At 43.3% G+C, this 23500-nt stretch overlaps 1 protein-coding gene across 1 annotated transcript in view; it reads left to right on the top strand.

Moving 5' to 3' along the window:
- Tmem132d (transmembrane protein 132D) overlaps window positions 1-23500 on the top strand; it is a 590650-nt gene that overhangs the window by 278318 nt on the left and 288832 nt on the right. The window contains exon 3 of the mRNA XM_027413852.2: window positions 1634-1780. Coding sequence (XP_027269653.2) covers window positions 1634-1780 — 147 coding nt within the window. The remainder of the gene's footprint in view (window positions 1-1633; window positions 1781-23500) is intronic.

The raw sequence follows: 23500 nt of genomic DNA, 5'->3' as shown, positions 1-23500 counted from the left end.
AGAGGGCCACTGCCATCCAACTTCTGTGCAAGGCCAGGGGTATTTGTGCTTTGAAGAAAAGCCTGTGGGACCATGTGGCCCCCTTCCAGAATGGAGGAAGGGAAAAGGAAGGGAGAAATGATAAATGGAGTCTCAGATGGAAGGTGAACTGCCTTTGTTAATGTATCCTTGGCTAAATCATGAGTAAATATTGGGTAGCATGACACAAGCCAACCAACACTGAGTGAGTAGCAGAGAAAATGAATACATTCAGTTTTATCATCTCTAATAGCAGGAGTTTACAGTGATACAGAGAGAGCCTAGAGTGTTGTCCTACCTGCAGCTCAAGGCCTGTTCCTCTACTCTGGAGCCATGAAAGAGAAGATTTCCCATGGCAACTGACCTAGCAGGGTATTTGCGGATGAAATGTTATATAACTATAATGAATAGTTACACATTTACGGCAGCGTCCAGTTAATGGTAAGTTATCCATAGTACTGAGGATGATGATGATGAGGTTGATGATGATGGTGATGAAGATGGTGGCAATGATGAAAGAGATGGCAGTTGTGGTGATGGTGTTAAAGATGGATGTACTGATGATGATGATGATGAAGGTAGAATTTGTGTTGATAATGAAGATATTGTAGTGTTGTTGGAGAAGGGTTTGTGGTGGTGACAATGAAGAAGATGGGGGTTGTGGTGATGATGATGAAGATTAGGATTGTAATGGTGATGATAATGATGAAGTAGATGGTTGTGATGCTGAAGGGAAGTTTGTCATGATGATGGAGTTGTGGTGATGAGGAAGAAGAAAAGATGATGAGGAGGATTGTGGTGGTGACATTGATGGAGGTTGTGGTGGTGACATTGATGGAGGTTGTGGTGGTGACATTGATGGAGGTTGTGGTGGTGACATTGATGGAGGTTGTGGTGGTGACATTGATGGAGGTTGTGGTGGTGACATTGATGGAGGTTGTGGTGGTGGTGATGATGAATATGGGGGTTGCATCTATGATGATGATGAGGGATGTGGTTATGGTGACAAAGATGATAAGAATGCCAGGAAGGAACAGAAACATAGAAGTTGGCTAGCCCTGTTCATCCCAGCACCTCTACGTGCAGGGACCATGGACATCCCCTCACCTGTCTGAGCCTCAATGCTCCTATGTAGAACTTGGACACTTCTGGGAAAATCAGGTGTCCTGCTTGGTGCCCATATGTTTGACTGCTCAGGACTGCCCCGCAACCGCAGGTGCTCCCTTGTGCTCTGTGTTTTTGGCTAACTTCCGTTTCTCATTTAGTTTTCTTACTATAAGGGATTTCAGGTAGGTTTTATTGTTGTTGTTGTTTTGAGTGTTGTCTTTTAATTAATAGAGACATTCCATTTCCATATATAACAGATGTTTTCTGAAGGCCACCACATTTTACTAGCTCCTTCTGTAAAGTAGGGATAACAGAGGGATGGGGTGGAGGGACCAGGACAGATGGATGGAAGGTGGTTGCAAATTTGTGTTAAAATTTAATTCCCCATGAGCTCATACCTGCAAGACTACCATGTTCAAATGCTCACCATGTTCCTGGTACCACTACTGACCTGGACCTGTGGACTTCCCCAGGGCTGTCTCAAACATGCACTTCCTGTCTCCAACAGGGCCAAGGTTAAGAAAGGAGTGAGCATCATTGGGGTGAGAGCCAGCAGCCCTTCCATCTGGGATGTCAAGCAGAGCTCTGAATACACTGGGAAGTATGCACCAGCTGTCATCATTTGTCAGAAGAAATCTGCTGGCTCAGAGAAGAGGTAAGTCCCACCTGGCCATTGCTATGCTCGGATTCTCTGCCATGGTGGCTTCCAATTGCTCCAAAGTTTGCTAGATGACTCCATTGGGGTTTGTATGAAGTGTGTGTGATCTGTCATTAATGCCTCTAGGTAAAATAGGTGGAGTCTTCCAGATGGGGGCTGTGTTTATAGTGGACCTACATAGGGCCATAGAAGCTTTATCGTGTGCAAGGACCTTTCCATGCAGGAGCATCTAACAGTAATTGAAGTTGTCACTTCTTTGTAATTCATATCAGAGGTGTCAGAATTGTGGGGTATCTCTTACAACTTATTTCCGAATGTGTTAAACATGGAGCTTTCACTCTTTTACAGGCAGGGTGCATGCAGCCCACCTTTCTGGTGCTAATGTCAATGTAATGCATGTGATTGTATTTGTGCACAGGCACTTTCTGATGGAACACTGAGCCACCTGCTGTGGAATTACAGGCAGTCGTGAATCACTCTAGGGAGAAATTAAAACCCGGATCTGCCTCTGATAGCCACCAAATTAGAAACAGGCAGTTCACAGCTGGGCAAAGAACGGCTTGGCGACTTAGGAATTCTTGATTTATTCCTCTCTCCCGGAACCTCATTTGTGGATTCGGAGAATTCCTAGTCTGGTCACATACATTTTCATTGTCACTTTTAGGTTTCTTCTGGATCTTCGTGTTACTGAAAAATTGAGCACAAAAAAAAAAAAAAAATCAAAGGATGAATCTAGGCAGGTAACACATTATTCCTGGAGTGCAGTTTTAAATTTCAAAGCTCGGTGTTTGGAAAATACATTTATTTCCCATGATATGGAGGTGATGAATCTCACTTTGTGGCTATTACTGTTTTTGTTTTATTCCCCCCTCCCCATTCATAATCAAAAGCACTTGAAACCAATTCAGGGATAGTTTGGCTTCAGTCTCTCCCTGAGTCCCTTTATCTGATTTAATTGGGGGAATCTGGGTTATTGGGAAAAAAATTGAGAAGAAAAGACAAAGTTGGTGTTTAAGCTCTGAACAGTGGTTGGTCTTACATATGATCTCGGCCCAGTGTGCACACGAGAAAGATCCAATTTGCAAAATGAGCACAATCCTCATGAAAAATGACTTCGTGTCATGTAGCCAACAGACATCATGTGGAGAGATAGGCAGATGCATGAGACAATGGATAGTAGTGGGTAGAAAGCTTAGTGGCTATGGCAGTGCTGGTTGACAGATGGATGAATGGATAGATGGTGTTGTGTTTTGAATGTGAAATGTTCCCCCATTTGAGGTGCTCGCTCATTTGTTTGAGCAGCGAGTCTTCAGCTGATTGTCTGTTTGGGAGGTGGTGGGAACTTCTGGAGGAAGCAGATCACTAGGGTGAGCCTCGAGGTTCAGTTTCCTGTCCGAGGCTCAACTTCCTGTCCGTTCTCTGCTTCCTGATTGCAGATGCAGTGTGACTGCCCACCTCACACTCTTGTTTGTTTATTTGTTTTTTCAAGTCATTGTTTCTCTGTGTAGCCCTGGCTGTCCTGGAACATACTCTGTAGACCAGGTTGGACTCAGTCTCAGAGATCTGCCTCCCTCTGCCTCCTGAGTTCTGGGATTAAGGGAATGAACCACCATGACTAGCCCACCTCACACTCTTGCCTTTTCTACTGAGACAGACTGTTTCCTAACTTAAGTTATGAGTCAAAAGAAATCATTCCTTCCTTAAGGTGCTTCTTATGGGATATTTGGATACAACCACAAGCAAAACAAATTCATATATATATATATATATATATATATATATATATATATACATATATATATATATATATATATATATATATATATATATATATGATGGAAGGATGAAGGGTGGATGGATGGATATATGGATGGATGTTGGATGAATGGACTTGGCTGGTAAGATATGTCTGTAGGTGATGATGATAGATGATGGATGAATGGATGACTGGGTGAAATGATGATAGATACATAGATACATAGATACATACATAGATACTTACACAGACAGACAGATGAATGGATAAATGAGTAAAACCATGAATAGATGATGCATGATGGATGAATGGGTAGCTAGATGTTTTACTAGATAAATGCTTTTATTCTCTGTCACAAGAGAAGAAACAAGTTGGGGGAAAGGATCCCAGCTAATGTACTTCCATTTTCCCTTATGCCATTGTTTGCCATCTACCATGACTCATTGATAGTAGCAGTAATGTTGTCCATGAATACAATGGATTTGAACCATCATAAGTTTTTTTTTTTTTTAGTCTTTATACTATATTTTCTCATTAAAATAGGCTGAGGTCATCTTGGGCACAGAAAGGAAGAGCAAAGCATGTTGAGAGTGGCCCCTCACCTCACCATACAAGCTACCCAGATCTGGCTCTGATAACCTGGGCCTTCCAGTACATTGCATCACCAGGCCATCTCTAAGCACTCTAATGTGTGGAGTAGTCAGCTCTTGTCCTGTGCCTCTGTCACTGTGTCCTTTAAGAAACAAGACTCTGGATAGACTACCCAGGCATTTCGCACTGAAGGATATAGAGTCATGGATGCCACCCATTTGGAGAACTTCTAATGTTTAATGCTTGGTCCGTATTTATGTGGACAGATAATGGAAATATAAGCATGTGTGAGCCCATGTATGAAGTGCCTTACATAAGTGTGAGGGCACAGTGTATTAAACATGTGTCTACAACATGTTAGTGATATGCATGTGCAACTTGATAATATGCACCTTCTATAGGATGGCAATACACACACACACACACACACACACACACACACACACACACACAGAGAGAGAGAGAGAGAGAGAGAGAGAGAGAGAGAGAGAGAGAGAGAGAGAGAGATCTGCAGATTGAGCTTTGTGAAGAAGCCTAGACCAGAAGATCCTTTGGTATCAGAATCATGTTTTACTATGTACCCAGCCTCTGAGCACTGCTTAGGATGCAGAAGGATGCTTGATAAATTCTAATGAAGTCTGCTATGAGACTGTCTCTGCTAACATATGCATTAGGATGCAAGTCTAAATGCATACTCATAGAGTGGGCTCTCATTTATAAGTTCAAAGAAGTCCACTCAAGAAAATACATGGAAGGATATTTATCTGAAGGTGGAGCTGGGGAGTTGGGAAAAGCTGGATATAAATTAATGTCTACAGTCAACCATTTGGTCTGAAGTTTTTCCCTGACTCTGTATCCATTTCCTACTTAGCAAAATATACATAATGAACATAGATATTTTTATTAGGTACCACATATTTATTAGCATCTTCAATAGTTATCCTTGACCCCCTTCAAAACTTTTCATTTTATACTTCTGTCTTCACAGAGTTGAATCAAGGGAAAGCTTGTTCCATTATTTCAGGTGGTGTGGAAGCAAGACGAGGGCTTTTTTTTTTTTTTTTTTTCTTGAGGATAATTGGAAAATGTTTCATTGAGTTGACGCTTTGATAATGTTGGTAGGTTTGGCTTGAGGGGCTGTTTTGCTTCATAAATCCTTCCTTGTCTCTGGCCGTTTCTCAGTTATCTTAGACCTCAGAGCTCAGCTGTTGGAAACTCAGGAGAGGCAGTCTTCATTAGCTGGAGAGTCATAGATTGTGTGTTGCTGATAATCTTGCTCGGATCAGGGAGCTGCCTTAATGAAGTGAAGTCGCTGTGACAGGTGCAATTTCATGGGTAAGGAGCCACTTTCGTATCAGCGATGAACTCAGCGGGAGTTAGTGAAGATCTCTTATCGGCTTCAAGTTCATATTCCTTGTTTGAAGAAGTTTGTTTGCTGAGAGTCTCATCTTAATGCTGTTATCTTGGCAATCAGATCTGCTTTGATTTGCCTTCATGGATCCTGAAATCACAGCAGAATAGCTAATTGCTCTCTGCCCCCAGATCCCAGTCTGTCCATGGCACTGACTTAGATAAATATGTACAAAGTCTCATGTGTAAAATTCTCTCAGGGATGGGTGTTTCCCAGAGGTTCCCATGGCAAATCTGCAAATGGTGTTCCTTGGCACACAGACTTAACTTTGAATAAGCTCAAATGATACCAGCCGGTGTACTTCTGAGTTCTCTAGTATGGCTGCAGCCTGGAAAGGTATTTACCTCCTCGAGAGAGACAGATATGAGAGAGAGAGAGAGAGAGAGAGAGAGAGAGAGAGAGAGAGAGAGAGAGAGAGAGAGAGAGAGAGATGCTACTTGTTGGCTTACTCTCTGGCTCATGCTCGACTAGCTATCTTGTCTTAGGAGACTGTGTGTCTTTAAAGCCTTGGTGACAACATCTTGTAGACAGGCAGGCATACATCACAAGAAATCAATCTTGCTCATAATAATCCTCTATTTATTCCATGCAACACTGATTTTCCACTTACATGTAGGTAATGTGTTTCATTTTAAAACAAATATATTTTAAGTAACAGAATGAGATGCAAAAAGGGGTAATTGATATTTAATTTGTATTTTAGCTGTAGATAGCTGTGTTTGAATTCATAAAGCTACACTAAAGTGGGGCCTGACAGACACATATCAAACTGTATTTGTTAAGATTAATGTCCTCTTTTTCTGTGATAAACACCATGACCAAAAGCAACTTGGAGAAGAAAGGATTTTTAGGCTTATACTTCTCAGATCATGGTCCACCACTGAGGGAAGCCAGGGAAGGACCTCAATCAGGAACCTGAAACAGAAACCAAACCATGGAGGAGGATGTTTGCTGGTTCATTCTCTGCCTTATGTTCAGCTAGCTTTCTTATACAGCCCAGAATCCACATGCCTAGGGAATGATGCCACCCACAGTGGCACCTACCTTAATCATTAGTTAATATAATACCTCTGAAGCATGCCCACCAGTCAATATGATTAATACAATTTTTCACTTGAGGGTCCCTCTTCCCTGGGTGACTCTAGGTTTGTGTCAAGTTGGCAATAAATGGCTTGAATAAGATAGACATTCATTTCTTAGTCATGTAACAGAAGCAATGAAGAAGGCCAGCCAGGACAGACACTGCAGTTCCTGGTACTGTTGGGTTCCCAGGCACCTACTAGGCTCCCACACCACGTTAACTCATGGCTTATATCCTCAAAGGTTAAGATAGCTGCAGGAGAGCCCAACATTGCATCAGCATGGCAGGTCAAGTAAAAGTGACAGGAAAGGATCTTCTTAGCTGGCACAGCGTTTTTTAAAAAAGTAACTTTCCTGGAAACTTTTGCTAATCTTCATCCTCTCTCCCTGGTCAGAACAGAATGGCATGGCTATGCCAGGTGGGAAAGAAAAGCCAGGAACTAGTATTTTAGACCATGTGCCAGTTCAGAATCAGGGTTCTGCTCCATGAACAAGAGCAATATGGGTGGCATGGTGACCAGCAAACATCTCAGTAATCTACAAAGAGGAAACTCGGTGGGGATTCCAGTGGATATTAGATGAGGAGAGCATGCCTGCCTCCCATTCACCATTCTCGTCAGTTGTCACATTTCCATGGAAACCTACATCAGCACTGAACTCAAAGTTCAGAGAATGCTCCTGACAGTACAGACTGGAGAAGACAAGAGTCAGCCAGTCTCAGCTGTACCTTAAAATTAGAATGGAACAGAATGTTAGTAGAGACAAGAACATAAGACACATTAGGAGCATGTACACATGCAAACGGATGCAGAGGAATTCTGATGTCCAGAAAGAAATAAGGACAGACCCCAACAAATCAGATTTTCCCACATGAAACAGCTCAGAACCTGTCAGTGTTCTCAGACTCAAAGTGAGCACCATGTCATAAAGACACATCAAGCCTGTAGGAAGAAGAAGCTTCAGGAGGTCGGAGGAGGAGGAGTTAAACGATAAAAACATCACTTGCTAGATTCACTTCTACAGGAAGAAAAACCATTGTAGTGGAATAAAGAGCACCAGGAGATAGGAACTTTAAGAATCAGAATGAGAAATATATAAATATAAGAAAGTGAAAATTCTGGCAACTAATCACATTTATAAAAAAGGAAAGAAAAATGATGGCAGTAATATGATGTGGCAGATAGAGAGTGGCAATTAGGATCAACAACTCCTCTATTAAACTGACACCCAGAAGAGGAAACAAGCACCCACAGGAAACGTGTGCATATGTATGTTTGCAGAGTCAGGCACTGTGCTAACCAAAAGCTGGAAATCACTCATTAATCTAAAACCTAAAGATGAGATAAATAGAATGTAGTACATCCAGAAGGTGAACTATTATTCAGTAGAGAAAAAGAGAAGATCGAGATGTGATACAGTTGGGCAGGTCTTGGAAACATTATGCTATATTAGTTGAAGATACTATAAAAGATACTCATTAGTAGACTGTAGGGGAAGCTGTAGCCACGCCTTCTTAGGGGCTGGCTACAGCTTCCCCTACAGTAGACTATTCTACAACTGGGTATTGGAAATGGCCCTGTAGCTCTGTAAATCCAATAAATCAATCTTTGAAAGTGCACTTAAAGATGGTGGCATTTGCGGAGCTCAAAGTCCCAGAAGTGAACCTACTACATTTATAAATGGACATAGTATTAAACTTCCCTCTAAATTCAGATCTTCTACCTACAGATCAGTGACACTCTTGGTCCCCATCAGAGAACTTTATTTGTGCAGAGGAAGGTGGTTCCTGGAGAAAGTTGCTACTGGTCAAAGTGTAGAGAATACGTGTCAGTGGAATGATTACCCACAAGTAGGACCACACTCTTCCTCCCAAAGCTCAGGGACCTTCATGAAAGAGGAAGACGATGACGGTTCAAGAGCCAGAGGTTGGGGAGGTCCAGAGAGAAACTGGCCTTTAGACATGACTAAAGCTACAGTCATGAACTCACAGTAGCTGTGGCTGTACAACAATTGAGCCAGTTAACATTCTAGTGTCAAGTGGGAAGGAGTTCATGAGCCCACCCACCCCTAACTAAGGAGACGGTCAGTTTTCTTTTAAGGGGGTTGGGTCCTTGAAGTTTGACCATTCTCTAGTAGATGACCCCACACCCAGGAGTATATGAGCAACACAAATTGGACTTGATGGGAAAGAAAGAGAGGGCAAGGGACATATGAAATATTCAAGCCAGGAGATAGAGTTTAGTGCCATGTTGTTATGCGGTTCTCCTGAGGAATTCTCTGTTCTCTTCTTCATATTGTCTTGAGACTGAAAAACATCACATGTGTGCACACACACACACATGGAAGCAACCCTGAGGACCACTCAGTGGGCATGCTTGCAAGGTGAATGTGGGCCTGATACCCAGATCCTTTAGGCAAGATCCTTTCTCTTTACTCTGAATTTAAATTCTCCAGAATGAATATTGAAGCACGTTAGTCATGTACAAAGCCTGTGTTGAGGATGGATGGTGCTGTTTCTACATGTTTAAACTCGGAGTCCACCAGGAGCCTTCCCAGCCAAATGTGTTTTTAGTAGATTTTTCTTTAGGGACATAGCAAGTTGTAGTTGTTTCCCATGCTCCTGAATGACACGGTCCCTGTGTGTATTGGCAGAGAAGACATGGGAACAATGAAAGAGTTTTCCAAGGATGAGTATGAGGGTGATGCTCATACATTGCTGGAGAGCTGTGTGAGGGTCTGTTCACTGGAGATGTATGCGTGGGGATGCTGTGGTAGAAGGCTGTGACTTGGAGAAGTCACACAGCCCCACAGTGGTGGCTCTGGATGTCTGTTGTAGATGTAGATGGGAGGCATAGGGGCCTTGTTCACAAGAGCACCTGTTGGAAATAACAGTAAGTTAAAAACTAGAGAGCAACTGAGTTAAGAGGTTTGTCTGTCATCAGTGGTGAGAGGTGGCCCCATCCTGTTTATCAACACCAGGAAATACCTTAAACATATGATTTTGAGGCTGAGAAATCTTGAATAATGATGTTATCTTACTCTGTGTTATATTGCTATGACAAAACACCAGAACCAAAAGCAACCTGGCAAGGAGGAGTTTATTTTAGTTTACAGTTCACAGTCCATTAACCAGGGAAGCCAAGGCAGGAACTCAAGGCAGGAGCTGATGCAGAGGCCATGGGACAATGCTGCTCATTGGCTTGCTCCTCATGGCTTGCTCAATATGCTTTCTTATAGCACTCAGGACCACCAGCCCAGGCTGGGCCACCCCAACCAATCATCAGCCAAGAAAATGCCTCAAAGACTTGTGTACAGGCCAATCTGATGGAGGCATTTTCTCAACTAAGAGTCTGATTCAACTTGATGTAAAACTAGCCAGCACAGTCTTTGCTTCTGTGTGTAGACCAACATATATGTGCCTATTCATGTATGTCAGGTGCATGTGCACATGTGTGTGGGTAGAGGTCAAAGGTTAAACTTAGGGATCATTCCTCATAGGTCCATTGGCTTATTTTTTTTTAATTACATCTATGAGTGTTTCCTCCATGTATTTATGTGTGTATTCAGTGTCTTTAAAGGCCAGAATAGGGCATAGGATCACCTGGAACTGGAGTTACAGACAGTTGTGAGCTACCAGGTGGGTGCTAGGAATCGAACCTGGGTCCTCTGAAAGAACAGCAAGTGCTCTCTGAGCCACCTCTCCATCTCCATCTGCCTTCTTTTTTGAGACACAATCTCTCATGGGAACCTAGTTCACCCAGTAGGCTAGGTTGGCTGGCCAGGGAGACACTTGTCTCTAGCTCCCAGCATGCACCTCAGGTCTTTTACATAGGTTCTAGGGATCAATCTCACGTCCTCATGCTCTAGGGAGAAGCTCTTTCCTGTGTGAGCTGTTTCCCCAGCCCTTACCTCATCACGTATCATCACCTTGTGAACAGAGCTCCAAATGCAGATGTCATTTGAGGGTGACAGATATCATGTCTATGAGAAGCGATGAGATGAGGTCATGCCACTCCTGGAAAGACCCGTGTTTGGTAAATGCACCTCCAGGTGGGGGGATATTTGACCTGCAGTAAAGGACAGGGCCTCAGGTTTGGTTACCACAGCCCTTTATTTTGATGCTACAGATACAAGCATTTCTGCACTGGCCTCTGAGAAACAGACTAGGCAAGGAGCCATCAGGAACTCATGCACATGCTTCCACAGTTAAGGGGAATTATCAGGCCAGCTCTCTATGAAGTTATGCCTCAGGCTGCTGCAGTTACCACTCCCTGACATTTATTCAATCCCATTCTACAGCTCGTGAGGGAATGTATGCCTAGCCTTAATTTACCCATACATTGCCCTTTTATTACATCCATATATTTGGTGTTTAATATCTCCCATTTCCAAGCAGGGAACTATATTTAGAGTTAAATTATTTAATATCACTTTTTGGTGCATAACGGTAGTGAGTTATTTTGTTCAGGCAGAAGCTACCATTTTGGGTTCACAGCATCTCCAGGGAGCCTTAGGCAGAAAATGCCATTTTTTTTCCTGGAGCTATAACATGATAACCTAGAGCATAAATGATAACTTAAGATCAACCATAATTATATGATGTGGCTCATCAGATGTTCTTATGGCCATTTCCACATTGTGGATCATGGCTGACATTGGTTGTTCTGGAGTTAGGATTTCATAGAATACCAGACAACTGGCCCTTGTACTAAGTCAAGATGCCACCCTTCAGTATTTGACTTACTAGAAGCTCCTGCAATCTCTGTTACAGCCATTGTGACACATAGGAAACTATATGCTGTTGTCTCCCTGTGAGGTTTGGAACTTGATGCTTCTATCAAAATGTGTATGTACATCATCCATGTCCTCTGAGAAAAATTATCAATGCCTAGATTTATTCCTATGCTTATATCTTCTCTTTTCTCATTTTTCTTCTATTTTCTCTTTAGATTTTTAGAAATTTGTTGGGTGGGAGTGCATGTATATGAACAGATGTGTGGAGGCCAGAAATCAACCTTGGGCGTCCTCAGTCACTGTCCACCTTGCTTTTACGAGACATCTTTTTGCAGTGGTGTGGAGCTCACCAAGTAAGCTAAGGCCCATTTCTTCCTCCCAGCTCTGGGATTGAAAGTGCACACTACAAGGCTTGTTTTAAGTGTATCCTGGGTCTTAACCCGGGTTCTTGTGTTTGTACACCAAGCACTTGACTAGCTGAGCCATCTCCTCTTTGGGTGTTTGAAACAAGTTCTCACCCTATAGCCCAGGCTGGGTATGAGCTCAAAATCTCCTGCCACAGTCTTCTGAGATCTGGGATTCTGGGTTCTTTCCCCCAGCCACTGTCTATGTCTTTCCCTGTGTCTGTGTTTCTATATAGCTATGGCCCTGTTCTCATATTGGCTTCTTATCTACAGCTATTGTGTGGTGTGTTTGTGTGGTGTGTTTGTGTGTGGTGAGCTCACTGCAAAACTGAAGAGGATATTTTCTTTGTTTGCTGGCAATCATGACTTTCTGCAATCACATTGGTCCTGATGCCTATGGGTTCTGATGTGTGCTGTCCTGACTTATATTGGTCCTAAAATGCATTTGTTGTGGAGAAGACTGTATTCTGCATTCCTTCTGAGAAGCCCAGCTCTCTCTCAGAGAGGGGTTGGTACCTTACCACAGTCACACCCAGCTGCCTTTGAAGCGCTTCAGTGCTCAGTGCATTTTGTTGCTCTACAGCCCACACTGTGAGCATCTCCTCACACACTGTGAGTGAGCATCACTTCACACCCCATGATCTAGGATTCCAGTGAGCTCAACTGGATGGAGCCAATGACACATTTGGGTGTTTTGCTTCAGGAGAGCCTGGGGAACAAGTTAGAAGATAACAGTGCTTCAAAGGGCCATTGAGAAGTAAAACAAAAGAGAAGTTATGTGATCCATTGAGAGAGGCTGGCTCAAAGTCCCACTGTGGCAAGTACTACCATATCCCAGCATTCTGTAAACATCACTCTGGTAGCGTTCTCCCGCCTGGCTTCCTTTACTGCTGGCATAGATGGAGTCTAAGGGATTGTTTGTTTAGGACTCTTTTTTTCCCTGATGGGTGCCAGCTGGTCCTAGGATGCTCTCCGTAACATCTGTACTTGTATGGGGAGAAGTTGGCACTGCAGGCATGAGACTTTACATTCCTGCTCAGATCTTTGCTTTCAGTTCTCTGCGAATAAATCATGTGCTGCGACACTAGCCCTCTTCAAGTCTGCAGTCATGAGTCAATGTGGGGAAACATAGTTGATTGTTCTATTTAACCAAGAGGGAGAGAGAAGGAAGCAGAGAGAGACAGAGAAAAACGGAGATTCTTTCTTCCATTCTTTTCTTTCTTTCAAGACAAGATCTCACTATATAGCCCAGGCTAGCCTGGAGCTCACCATGTAGCACAGGCTGAACTCTTGTTCTTCTGTCTCTGCCTTCCAGATATTGAGGAATACAGTCATGAATTACTGTCCCTGGCATGACTACAGTTTTATATAACATTTCATTGAAGAAATCCCTTCTGTCTATCTGCGCTGAATTGTGTTTACCCCAAGTCTAGGCAACCAGGGGTCTCTTTCTATCTCTATAAATTTTCCTTTTCCTTATCTGTGCTTAAGTGGAGGTAACCAAAGTCCAGCAATGGTGAGTGGATAAACAAACTGTGACCACCTAGAAAAGGAACAAACCAGTAATTCATTAAAAAGGAGTGGTTGGCTTCAAAGTGTGCTAAAAGAAGCCAGATCCTTGAGGAGACACAACTCATGACTATAGTTAAATTCAACTTCTAGATCTTATTTTAAACAAATAGTTACTCATTTCTCATTTCGACAAGTACTGGGTTGCTATTATTGAGGCATAGTCTCATGTAGCCACGTGACTTCAATATATATATATATATATATATATATATATATATATATATATCCAATGATAACCTTGAACTCTCTACCCTCTTGATCACCTGAGTGTGAGGATTAGAGGCATGCACCACCAGGTCAGTTTATGGATGCTAAGGATTGAACCTGGTACCTCCTGCATGCTAAGCAAGCCTGCTACCAACTGAGCTACATCCTGACCTTAATTTAAATGCTCTGAGAGCAAAGGTGGAAGACAGCCCGCTCTAGCCTGCCACCTTGACCAAAGTAGCACTGGGAGATTTCTCATTCCTCTGTTTTAATGAGGTTTGTTTCTTTAAATTAAACTTTGGTCACAATAAATGCTGGTGGCTGCTGGGCACTTAATCTTTGTCTCAAAGGTAGGACCAATTGTCCTACCCTGGTAATCAGATGCCAGATGACCTCAGTCTCCATTGCAAGGTGAAGGACTTCCTTTCCAGTAGTCTGCATTCTAAAACGCTTCAGAACAAACTGGGTTTCTCATCTGTGCACAGAATACCAATATGAAATACAATCATATCAGGTTCAATTTCGAAATGTGCAGAGGAAATCAATGGGGACTTTCTCTGTGTGAGAAGCCACCTTGTGAGGTCAGTTGGCATCAGGCATAGTCCCTGGGATTGCTTTGTCCACAGTCACTTAGTATTGTGAGGGGACAGCTCCTGAATGGGAACCCACTGAATGTGGGTCAGCTGAAGCCTCACAGTGACACACACAGTGCTGGATAAAGGAACGTTTGGTTTGTGGGTCGTTCTTATAACAAGGAGCAGAGCCAGGTAGAAGTCTAAGGATGGAGCTTGATTAATAGAGTGCTTGCCTAGCATACATGAACCCCTGAGTCTGGTCCCTAGCACCACAGCAATCTTCCATGGTAGAGCATGTCTGTCATACCAGCCCTTGGGAGGCAGAAGCATGATACCAAGAGATAAAGGCTATTGTCAGCTACTTAGAGATATTGAGATCAGCCTGGGCTACAAAGGACCTTGACTTGATGGTGGTGGTAGCGGTGATGGTGATGGTGGTGGTAGAAGTGAAAACCCATGTGGAGCCAAGAGGCAGTGAGCCATGGTGGCACTCATCTGAAGGGGGGATGGTTTGGTGTTTAGTGTAGAAATGGTTTTCAGCATAGCTAGCTAAGCAGTTCTATGTGCAGGTCATTATTTACCTGACTTCCTAAGGAGATGGTTTATGTGTCAAGAGTGGTTGTAATGGGTCCAAGTATCCCCATGCTCTTACAGCAACTCCATGCTTTCACAGTGCAGTATCTTAGCCTATGAGGTCATTTAGTCCTCTAATTTTTTCCATTTGAATGTACGTCTAAAGAGTTTATTTTGTCACAAATCAGAAGAACCAGGGTTCCCTGAACTCGAAGTTGAATATATATATATCAAACAATAAAAATATCAGTATGATTGAATCCTAAGAAGAGGCTGCAACTGTAGTGACTGTTCTGAGGGCTGTGCTGTTGGGAGGGGGCAGATAGACACTAAACCTCTCAGGTTAGCAATGGCTTGGATCTGAAATCCCACCACCACCACAAGTTTACATATCGGCACTTGGTTGCAGCTTGGGGCACTATTTTGAAAGGTTCCAGAAAGCAAAGCTTAAATGGAGGATGTAGGTCACTGGTGAGTGCCTGGAGGTATAGTACCTCAGGCTTTTCTCTCTCTGCTTCCTGTCCATTATAACTGAGCACTTCATCCTGCATACTCTCACTGCCCAAGGTTCTTCCCAATTATATAAGACCAAACAGCCATGAACAGAACCCCCTGACACTGTGTCCCAGCAGCAGAGGTAACTGGCACTCAAGAGAGCAGGTGTTTGTGTGTTCAGGCCTGAGTCTCATTCTATCCCAGGGAGTTGGAGGTCAGAAAATATGGTGGTTGGGATGAAGTGTTTTGCTATGCTCCATTGGTTGTGTGGGAAACTAAAGTTGGAGTCACCTGAAAATGATATCATGGGAGTTCTCATGAGGTGCCATCCTGAGATGGGACAGGTTGGGTCCCAGAGACAGAAGCGAGAAGCCGCAGTGTTCGATACAAGGCATTTCTGAGGAGAATAGCCCAGGATGTGTTGCAGGAATGCAGGCAGGAGCCGCTGCCCTGGATATCCACAGGGAGGGTTTACAGAATGTGGCTCAGGGCCAAGGTAAGTTTTTGCAGTTTTAACATGTTTGATCTGTCAGCATTTTGGACAACAACCTAAACAGCTTCATCACTGTGTGGAAAGTTCCCTGTTGCCTTCCCTACCCTGGCTTGGGTCCAAGCTTTCAGAGAAAACATACAGCCAACCCAGTCAGTCGCAGAATGGGCAAGCCATCATTCCCTCAGCCAAGATGAGGGATGAAAACAGGGAGCCATGGGTCTCCTTAGTGAATCTCTGTTCTGTTGGACCCCTCAAAAGCTCATCAGGTACCATCTGAGTCTAGCAGTAACTTTGGTACATGGTTTATGCTAACAAAACAATAACGAAGGAAAATGAATATATGTATATACATATACATTCTATAAATGCATAACCCCATGTAAACATACACAAGCACACATGAGTGTGTACATGTGTTGCCTGTGTTTGGAGACCAACTTAGGATTTCTTCCTCATGACATCACCTGCCTTGTTTATTTAGATAGGATCTCTGATGGATCAGAAACTTGCTTAATTTGCTGGGCTTGTTGGCTGTTGAGTGAGCACTGGGGATCCAGCTGTCTCTGCTGGGTTTACAAGTATGCACCACTGTGCCCATCTTTTTATTATTTATTCATAATACATACTGTATTTCTAGAATTTCTCAGAGTGTGCAAAGTGTTTTTAACCCAGGAAACATGCATCCTCTCATTATGGCTTCTAAAGACCTGCCATTGCGTCTGGTTTGAGTGTGATGAACAATTGGCAGTTCTGTGGTACTTGTGACTAGTTTCTCTGAATGATATTATTAATTTCCTCAAAATAAAATTTATAGACTGAGAAATGAGATTATAGTGACACTTGTGTGTCCCTTAATAACAACATGAAAACTTAAGTCTCGTAGGCTGTCTGATAACCAACAGCCATGCCACTGAGCATGTGTTGGGTACCAGATTCTTTTTGGATGCTGAGCAGTGGTATGGCATAAGAGCTGGTAAGAAGAGACTGTACCAGTGACTCTTCCATAGGAGGTGGTACTAAATTTCAGTTTGAGGCTAGGAAACTGAAGGATACACGCCCCTCCTCCAGTCCAGATTTGTAGCCCCTGAACTCTGAGTTCATAAATGTTAAGACTGATAACCCTTGCATTGAAGTGGCTCAGGGCTCTTAAAATGGGATGTGACTTATTCAAAGGGAAAGACTATCCTAAAGCTAAGAAGTTCCAATCAATGTACTTTGCAGCTGGGAGAGGTAGCCTGTGCTAAGCTCATTTCTGAACGACTGTAAATTATGTAGCATATATGTGTACACACACAACATTGTAAAATAAGTGAAAGTGAGATGTAACACAATGTTAATGACAGAGACACTAGAGTAATATTTATTTTCTCCTCAATCCAAGCTTTGAGGCCTCTTGAGAACCTGCAGTGTACCAGGCTCTGTATTGTGCATGAAAAAAATTTAACTCAAAAACTGAAGGCCTGAGCATGTTCCTGACTGTAGAACCTTGTTTACTGTCACATGACACATTCTGTCATAAACACGGGGCAGCTTTATCAAGTGTAAAAAAAAAAAAACACATGCAGAGGTTTTAATTCTCTGATTGTTACTACAAACTTACCGTGGAAAGATGCGAGCCTTTCTTTTCAAGTGTGAAATTGGGCTTGACGGTCAATGGGAAGGGAGCCATCCAGATATTGAGGCCGAAATCATTTGCTTTCTAGAGCTGAAGTGCTTTCTTGGAGAGGCCTTGCAGTCTGATGATCTTGCAGGGACAGACATTAAACAGTTGGGAACACAGGACCAACTTCTGAGTAAATAATGGGAGGTGTCCGCCAGGCTGAGGGTGGGTGTTGTGGCTAGGGATCCCAATCTGGAGGGTAAATTAGTATGACTCTAGCCTACTATTCAGTCATGGAGCAGATGTGTTAAAATCATGCAAACATGAAATACAAAAATCACTACGTTCTAAGGCTTAGAACTTGCTTAGAAGTTGGGTTTTCTTTAAAGGAATCTCTGTCATCAGAAAGAACAAAGTATGGGTTCTTCTGCCCCTTAGTCAACTGTGGGGGCTGTGTCACAGATGCCTGCAAACTAATTTCAGAGTGACCTTGTGATGGGGTTATGAGCCTAAGAAATTGCAGCGGAGGCCTCAGGCAGGATTTATGAGATGACTCGAATTGGATTTTGCATGAGGAAGGGAAATGTCATTTAGCATTTATTGTCAAATGCTATTTTAACACCAGGCAATGAAATGGCCAGACACTGTTGACACTTCTGTTCCCCTGCCCACTTCTTCCAGAAGGCCTGTTGCTATTCAAGGGTAAGAAAAAGCTACATGAGTTCACACCTGCTGACTTGGACTTCTTCCTGGCCCTCCCTTCTTCCATCTTCAAATGTTACCTTTTCCTGAGTGCGTAAATGAAGACACCCCCCCATTTGCTAATGTAAATGCTATTATGTCCTGGTATCCAGAGGATTACTAGCTCACATAAACATCTCATATCTGTAAACAGGCTCTTCTAAGTCTTTCTCTTATTCCTCTATTTTAATTAATTATACTTACCAATGTGTTCATTCAAGCATGTGCATAAGTACACGGGCACTTGTGTGCAGCCTGGAGGCCAAAGATGGACGTTGTATGTCTTGCTTGGTAGCTTGACACTTTATTTTTTTTTTTTTTGAGGTAGGACCTCTCACTGAACCAGACACTCACCTATTCAGTTAGCCTTTTGTGCCAGCAAGCCCAGAGGATCCTCCTGGCTCCCAGCTCACCAGTGCTGGGATTACAGAAGCACACTGCTATACCCAGCTTTCTATGTGGGTTTTGGAGGTCGAACTCAGATCTTCATGCTTGTGTGGCGAGCATTTTACCAACTGAGCCTTATTCTTCTGGATTTAACCCATTGGATTCTCCTAATTTTAACATTGGATAAAAACACAGTTCAAATTGAGGAAGCTGAAATTGCTCCTATGGAAAGATGGGTAATATCCCCTATCCCACTTTCATCTTGATCTCTGCCCTTGACCTTACAACCTGAGTGTATTCTTTACATTGTAAAAGGGCTTTGCAGAAATGAGCAAGTTCTGACCTTTGTGGTGAATGAAGAGTGGGTGGGTGAATGAATGAATGAATGAATGAATGAATGAATGAATGAGCACGCTTAGGAAGGGAGATGATCCTGGGTGCCACCTTAATTCCAGAATGTGAGGCAGCTGCTTGCGGTGCAAGAAACAGAGTAGAGGGTGTGCCCTTAAAGTCTCCAGAGCATCTGTGGCATGTGGATTTCATCCTTTTGTACCCCAGAACTTGGGAGAAGCCAGATGTGAGGTTCTAGGTCACTGTATTTGTGGCAGTGTGTTTTAGCAGCCAGAGGAAGGTAGCTGCCGACCTGGGAGACATGGGTTTAATGCCCTAGGAAGACAGTCCGGAGCCCCAGCTTTGGCTGAATTTAGCACCCATTTGAGTGAAGTGATCACCAAAACTACAGCAGGGGAATTCAGTGGATCCACACAACCAAGGTCTATACTCCCCATCCCTAGGCATTCTGGGATGTCACAATCAGCACTGTGATTGGGGGCCACACTCCTGTTTGTGGGACTCTAGGTTCAAACAAATCATAGTCATCAAAATCAAGTTTCATAAAAGCAAAATTTCTCATAATCCCAAATATCAGCCATCCTTTCAAGTGGAGGGATCTGTCAGATATGTCCCACTCAGCTAATGACAGGAGGTGACTAATCAACACGGTCCCTTGGTTTGCTACTGAAGATGCAGAGATGAATAAAACGGGTCCTGCGTGTCCATGCAGCTCACACACGGAGATGAACCGTTTCATGGCTCTGAGATGGGTGTGATGAGAGAGGTGAGTGCTTGCTATTGATTTTCTGAGACATTTCAACGTTCTACATAGAACAACAATCTCAGCTTTCAGTGTCAAAAAAAGAGAGAGACCACAGTTTGACAGCAAAGGCATACACTAGGAACACGATGTTCTCCGTGGAAAGGCTTGCTTTGTATTTCTGTATCATTCACAATCCTATCTATTAAAATGACAGAAAGCCTCCAACTTGTTCATTCAAGGGGAAAGAGGAGATGGAATAAAGAGGTTTGATTGAGATGCGGCTGTGTTCAAGTTGTTGGTTCATGAAAGAAAACTAGCCCCTCGTGAGTGATTGGCAGTGGCTTAAATGTCTTCATGGATTCCTTGAACACCTGCCATTGACAGGTAGAGTCTAATAAAATTCCAGGAGGTGTGACTGGATTGGTTACTTGCCTAAAGTAAATGGGACGGGGCAGGAGATGTGTAGCCACTGGGAATAACTCCTGTGGTGCATGTCCACTCTTGCCCTGATCTCTCTTGAGACTAACTCTGAAGTTGGCGGCCGCTATGACACATGGACATTTGGGGGACACACTGAGACCTCCTGTAGTGATAAGCCTTAGTAGACTAGTAACAAGACCTTCCTACAGCCTATACCAAGTGACTGATGCCTGCAGACCCGACCAATTAGAAGGGAGACTCTGAGCTCAAGTTACCAACCTCAGCTGCTCCTAAGTGTCCCGACTACAGAGCCACAGGGACAGCCAACAAACTGGTTTTCCTCTGCCAGATAAGGTTGAAAACAGCTCCAATGTAGGCTACATTTGCTGTCCATCTGTCTTGCCTCCTTCCTCTGCTGACTATGTACTCGGAAATGCCCAGCTCCCCTCTGATGAATGGACAACAACAGTCCTGGAATCAGCCCAATCCCTTTTTAAGGGCAATTGAAAATACCCAACCGAGATTGATCCCTAGTACTGCATACAGCCAACTGTGGTGGTGCCTGCCAGAATTCCAGAATTTAGGTGATAGAATCAAGAGGGCTAGGAGCTTGAGGTCAGCCTTGGCAACATAGAGAGCTCCAGGACAGCTTGAGCTATGCAAGACCCTGTCTCAAAGCAAAACAAAAACAAAAGGGTAAAAAAGAAACAACACCCAGATGCTAGAAGCCCAGCTGGTAATTCTACCCTGCTCATCCAACAGTTTCGACATTAACTAGGACACTTTCTTCTAAGTCTTATTTCTCTCATTTGAAAAATTAAGATATGAAATATCTTCTCTCTCTTTAGAAAGTTTTCCCCCCTACAGATAAAATGGAGTGATTGATGTGTGAATGGTGCATCAACCATACAATATTATTGTTTTCAGTCTTTAAACCGAGAGGAAATACGTGCAAATCATCACTCTGACAGAGGGCTGATGCTCAGAACTGAAGACAAATGACCCGGTTTAGAGAAGAATGGGCCTCATGTTTGAACAGAGATTTCCCAAAAGAAGATACGCAGATGGTAAATGACATGACAGACACTTGGCACAGCGAGCTGTCAGAGAAACATAAATTTCAATAGAAGATGCCAGGCTACAACCCAGAGCAGGGCTGAGTGTAAAACCAACATAATCCAGGAATGTTGGCATGCACCTGTAACCCTACAACCCAAGAGACTGAGGCAGATGATTGCATTCAGTCCAAGGCCAGCCTGGGTTGCATAGTGAGGACTGGTCAGCCAGAGCTACTTAGTAAGACTTAAAGCTAACAAGCAAACAAAAACAAACACATAAACAGGGTCTCAAGATTAACACGAGATCACAGTTGTCCCTTCCTTCCTTCCTCTTATGTGTATTAGTGTTTGCTTGCATGTATGAATGTGTATCACGTGTATCACATGCCTGCAGTCCCACAGAGGCCAGAAGAGAGCCTCAGATCCCCTGGAGCCAGAGTGACAGACGGTTGTCAGTCACCATGTGGGCGCTGAGAATCAAACCTGGATCCTCTGGAAGAGCAGCCAGTGCTCTGAACTGCTGAGCTACCTCTCCAGCCCAAGTTACAACAGTTTTAACTATACCTTCCCACATGTCCACACTAAATGAGAAAGACTTAAACATACAAAGGAGTGAAGTGTTAACGTGTGGAATCACAAAGCCATAAAAGAGAAGGCACTGGTGGGACATGGCTCAGATGGCAAAGTTGCCAAAGTAGAGCACTGCAGGCCCCAGTGAGAGACTCTATCAAAAAACAGTGTGGGCCACTCCTGAGGAATGACACCTGCTTACACATGCACCTGCACACATAAGTACATGCATGCAAGCAACCCCTCCCCCTCCACACAAATAATCAGACAATGAAAGAAAAATGCTGGGCCAAGGAAGCTTAGCACAAAGGAGTTTGTACTGCAATATTGTTTTTAGATGAAATTCCTTCCATGATAAATGTAACCTATAGTCAGGAAAGCATGTGCAGAGCTAACCCATGCAGCTGAGGGCTGGGATCTAAGTATGCAGATGCCTAAGGGTCACAGTGTCAGGGTGTGGGTACATAGTCTATATTTTGATCATGGTTGTTTTTACACAACTGTAGACATTTATGAAAAGGCACCCAACCATGTGACTGGGTGAATTCAATAAATTTTGACTTATCTTTAATTTTATGCAATGTGTGTGCCTGCTTGTGTGCCATGTGCTTGCAGTATATGTAGAGGCCAGAAGAGGGCATTGTATCCCATCAAGCTGGAGTTATTGAAGACTGTAATGTGGATGCTGGGGACTAAACCCAGTCTTCATTCAGAGCAGCCGGTGTTCTTAACTACTAATCCATTTCACTTGCCCCTAGAATAGATGTTTAACTACAGCCTCATTGACCTTCCAAGGACTTAGAATGACACTTTGGAGGAGGTGAAAGAGGCTGAGTTCTTCTAAAAGTGCCTCAGAACTTTCCAGCTGGCATGGCACTATGCCTTTATAGACAGCAAGTTCAGACATTCTGAATCATCAATTGGCTTGATTGCTCAAAGTGCTGGTTCATAAATAATGAGTGTAATCAGGGCTTGTGGGATGGCAAGCTGCAGTCCTGATGTGGACTGTGGATAGGATTTATTTTCCCCACACTGTGTTTGAAATTGGGACATTGCACATCCCAATGTTGATGTATGGGGTCTCACATAAAATGATGAGGTCTGCAGCCCTGGCTCTGCCAGGCTGGAACAATGGATCATGGAATGCCATGGATATCCTTTGCATGGGAGAACTATAGTCTTCATCTTCCATCTAGCATCTGTCACTCATTTTCTTTTGAAGACAGGATCTCATGTGGCCCATGCTGACCTCAACTTCTTATGTAGTCAAGGATGAACTTGAATTTCTGGCCTTCCTGCCTCTACATTCTGAATGTTGGGATTACAGGTGTGTGCCACGGTGCTGGAGATCAAATACATTGCTTCATGCATGCCTAGAAAGTACTAAGCCACACATGCAACCTGTAGCATTCATCTTCAATACCTGCTCACTGTTCATTGTTTATGAGACCCTTTGTTCTTGGAGTGAGTATATTTGGGGAAAAGTATTTACAGGGGTTTTGATCTAGGTAGCTCCTCTTTTAAAAATTTCTTTTAGATTCATTTACTTTACTGTTAGTGTTTGTGGTGGTGTGGATGAGAATAGCCCTACAGCTCATATATTTGAATACTTGATCCCCGGTTGATGGAACTTTTGGGGAAGGATTAGGGGGTGTGAACCTGGTTGGAGGAGATGTGTCACTGGAGGTAGACTTTGAGCTTTCAGTTAGTTCTCTTTCTCTGCCTCCAACTTGAGCATCAGGATATACACTTTGGGTTACTGATACAGTGTTGTGCCTGCCTGCCGCCATGCTCTCTCCCCATGATGATGATCAATGTCCATCGGAACCGTGAGCCCCCAGATTAACTGCTTTCATTTATAAGTTGCCTGGTTCATGGTATCTTTGTCATGGAAATAGAAAAGTAACTGAGACAATATTTTACTTGTGTGTGTGTGTATTTCATCAGGTGCATG

This window comes from Cricetulus griseus, chromosome 4, assembly GCF_003668045.3.
Source record: "Cricetulus griseus strain 17A/GY chromosome 4, alternate assembly CriGri-PICRH-1.0, whole genome shotgun sequence".
Lineage (NCBI taxonomy): Eukaryota > Metazoa > Chordata > Mammalia > Rodentia > Cricetidae > Cricetulus > Cricetulus griseus.
This window is presented reverse-complemented; position numbering and strand designations above follow the sequence as displayed.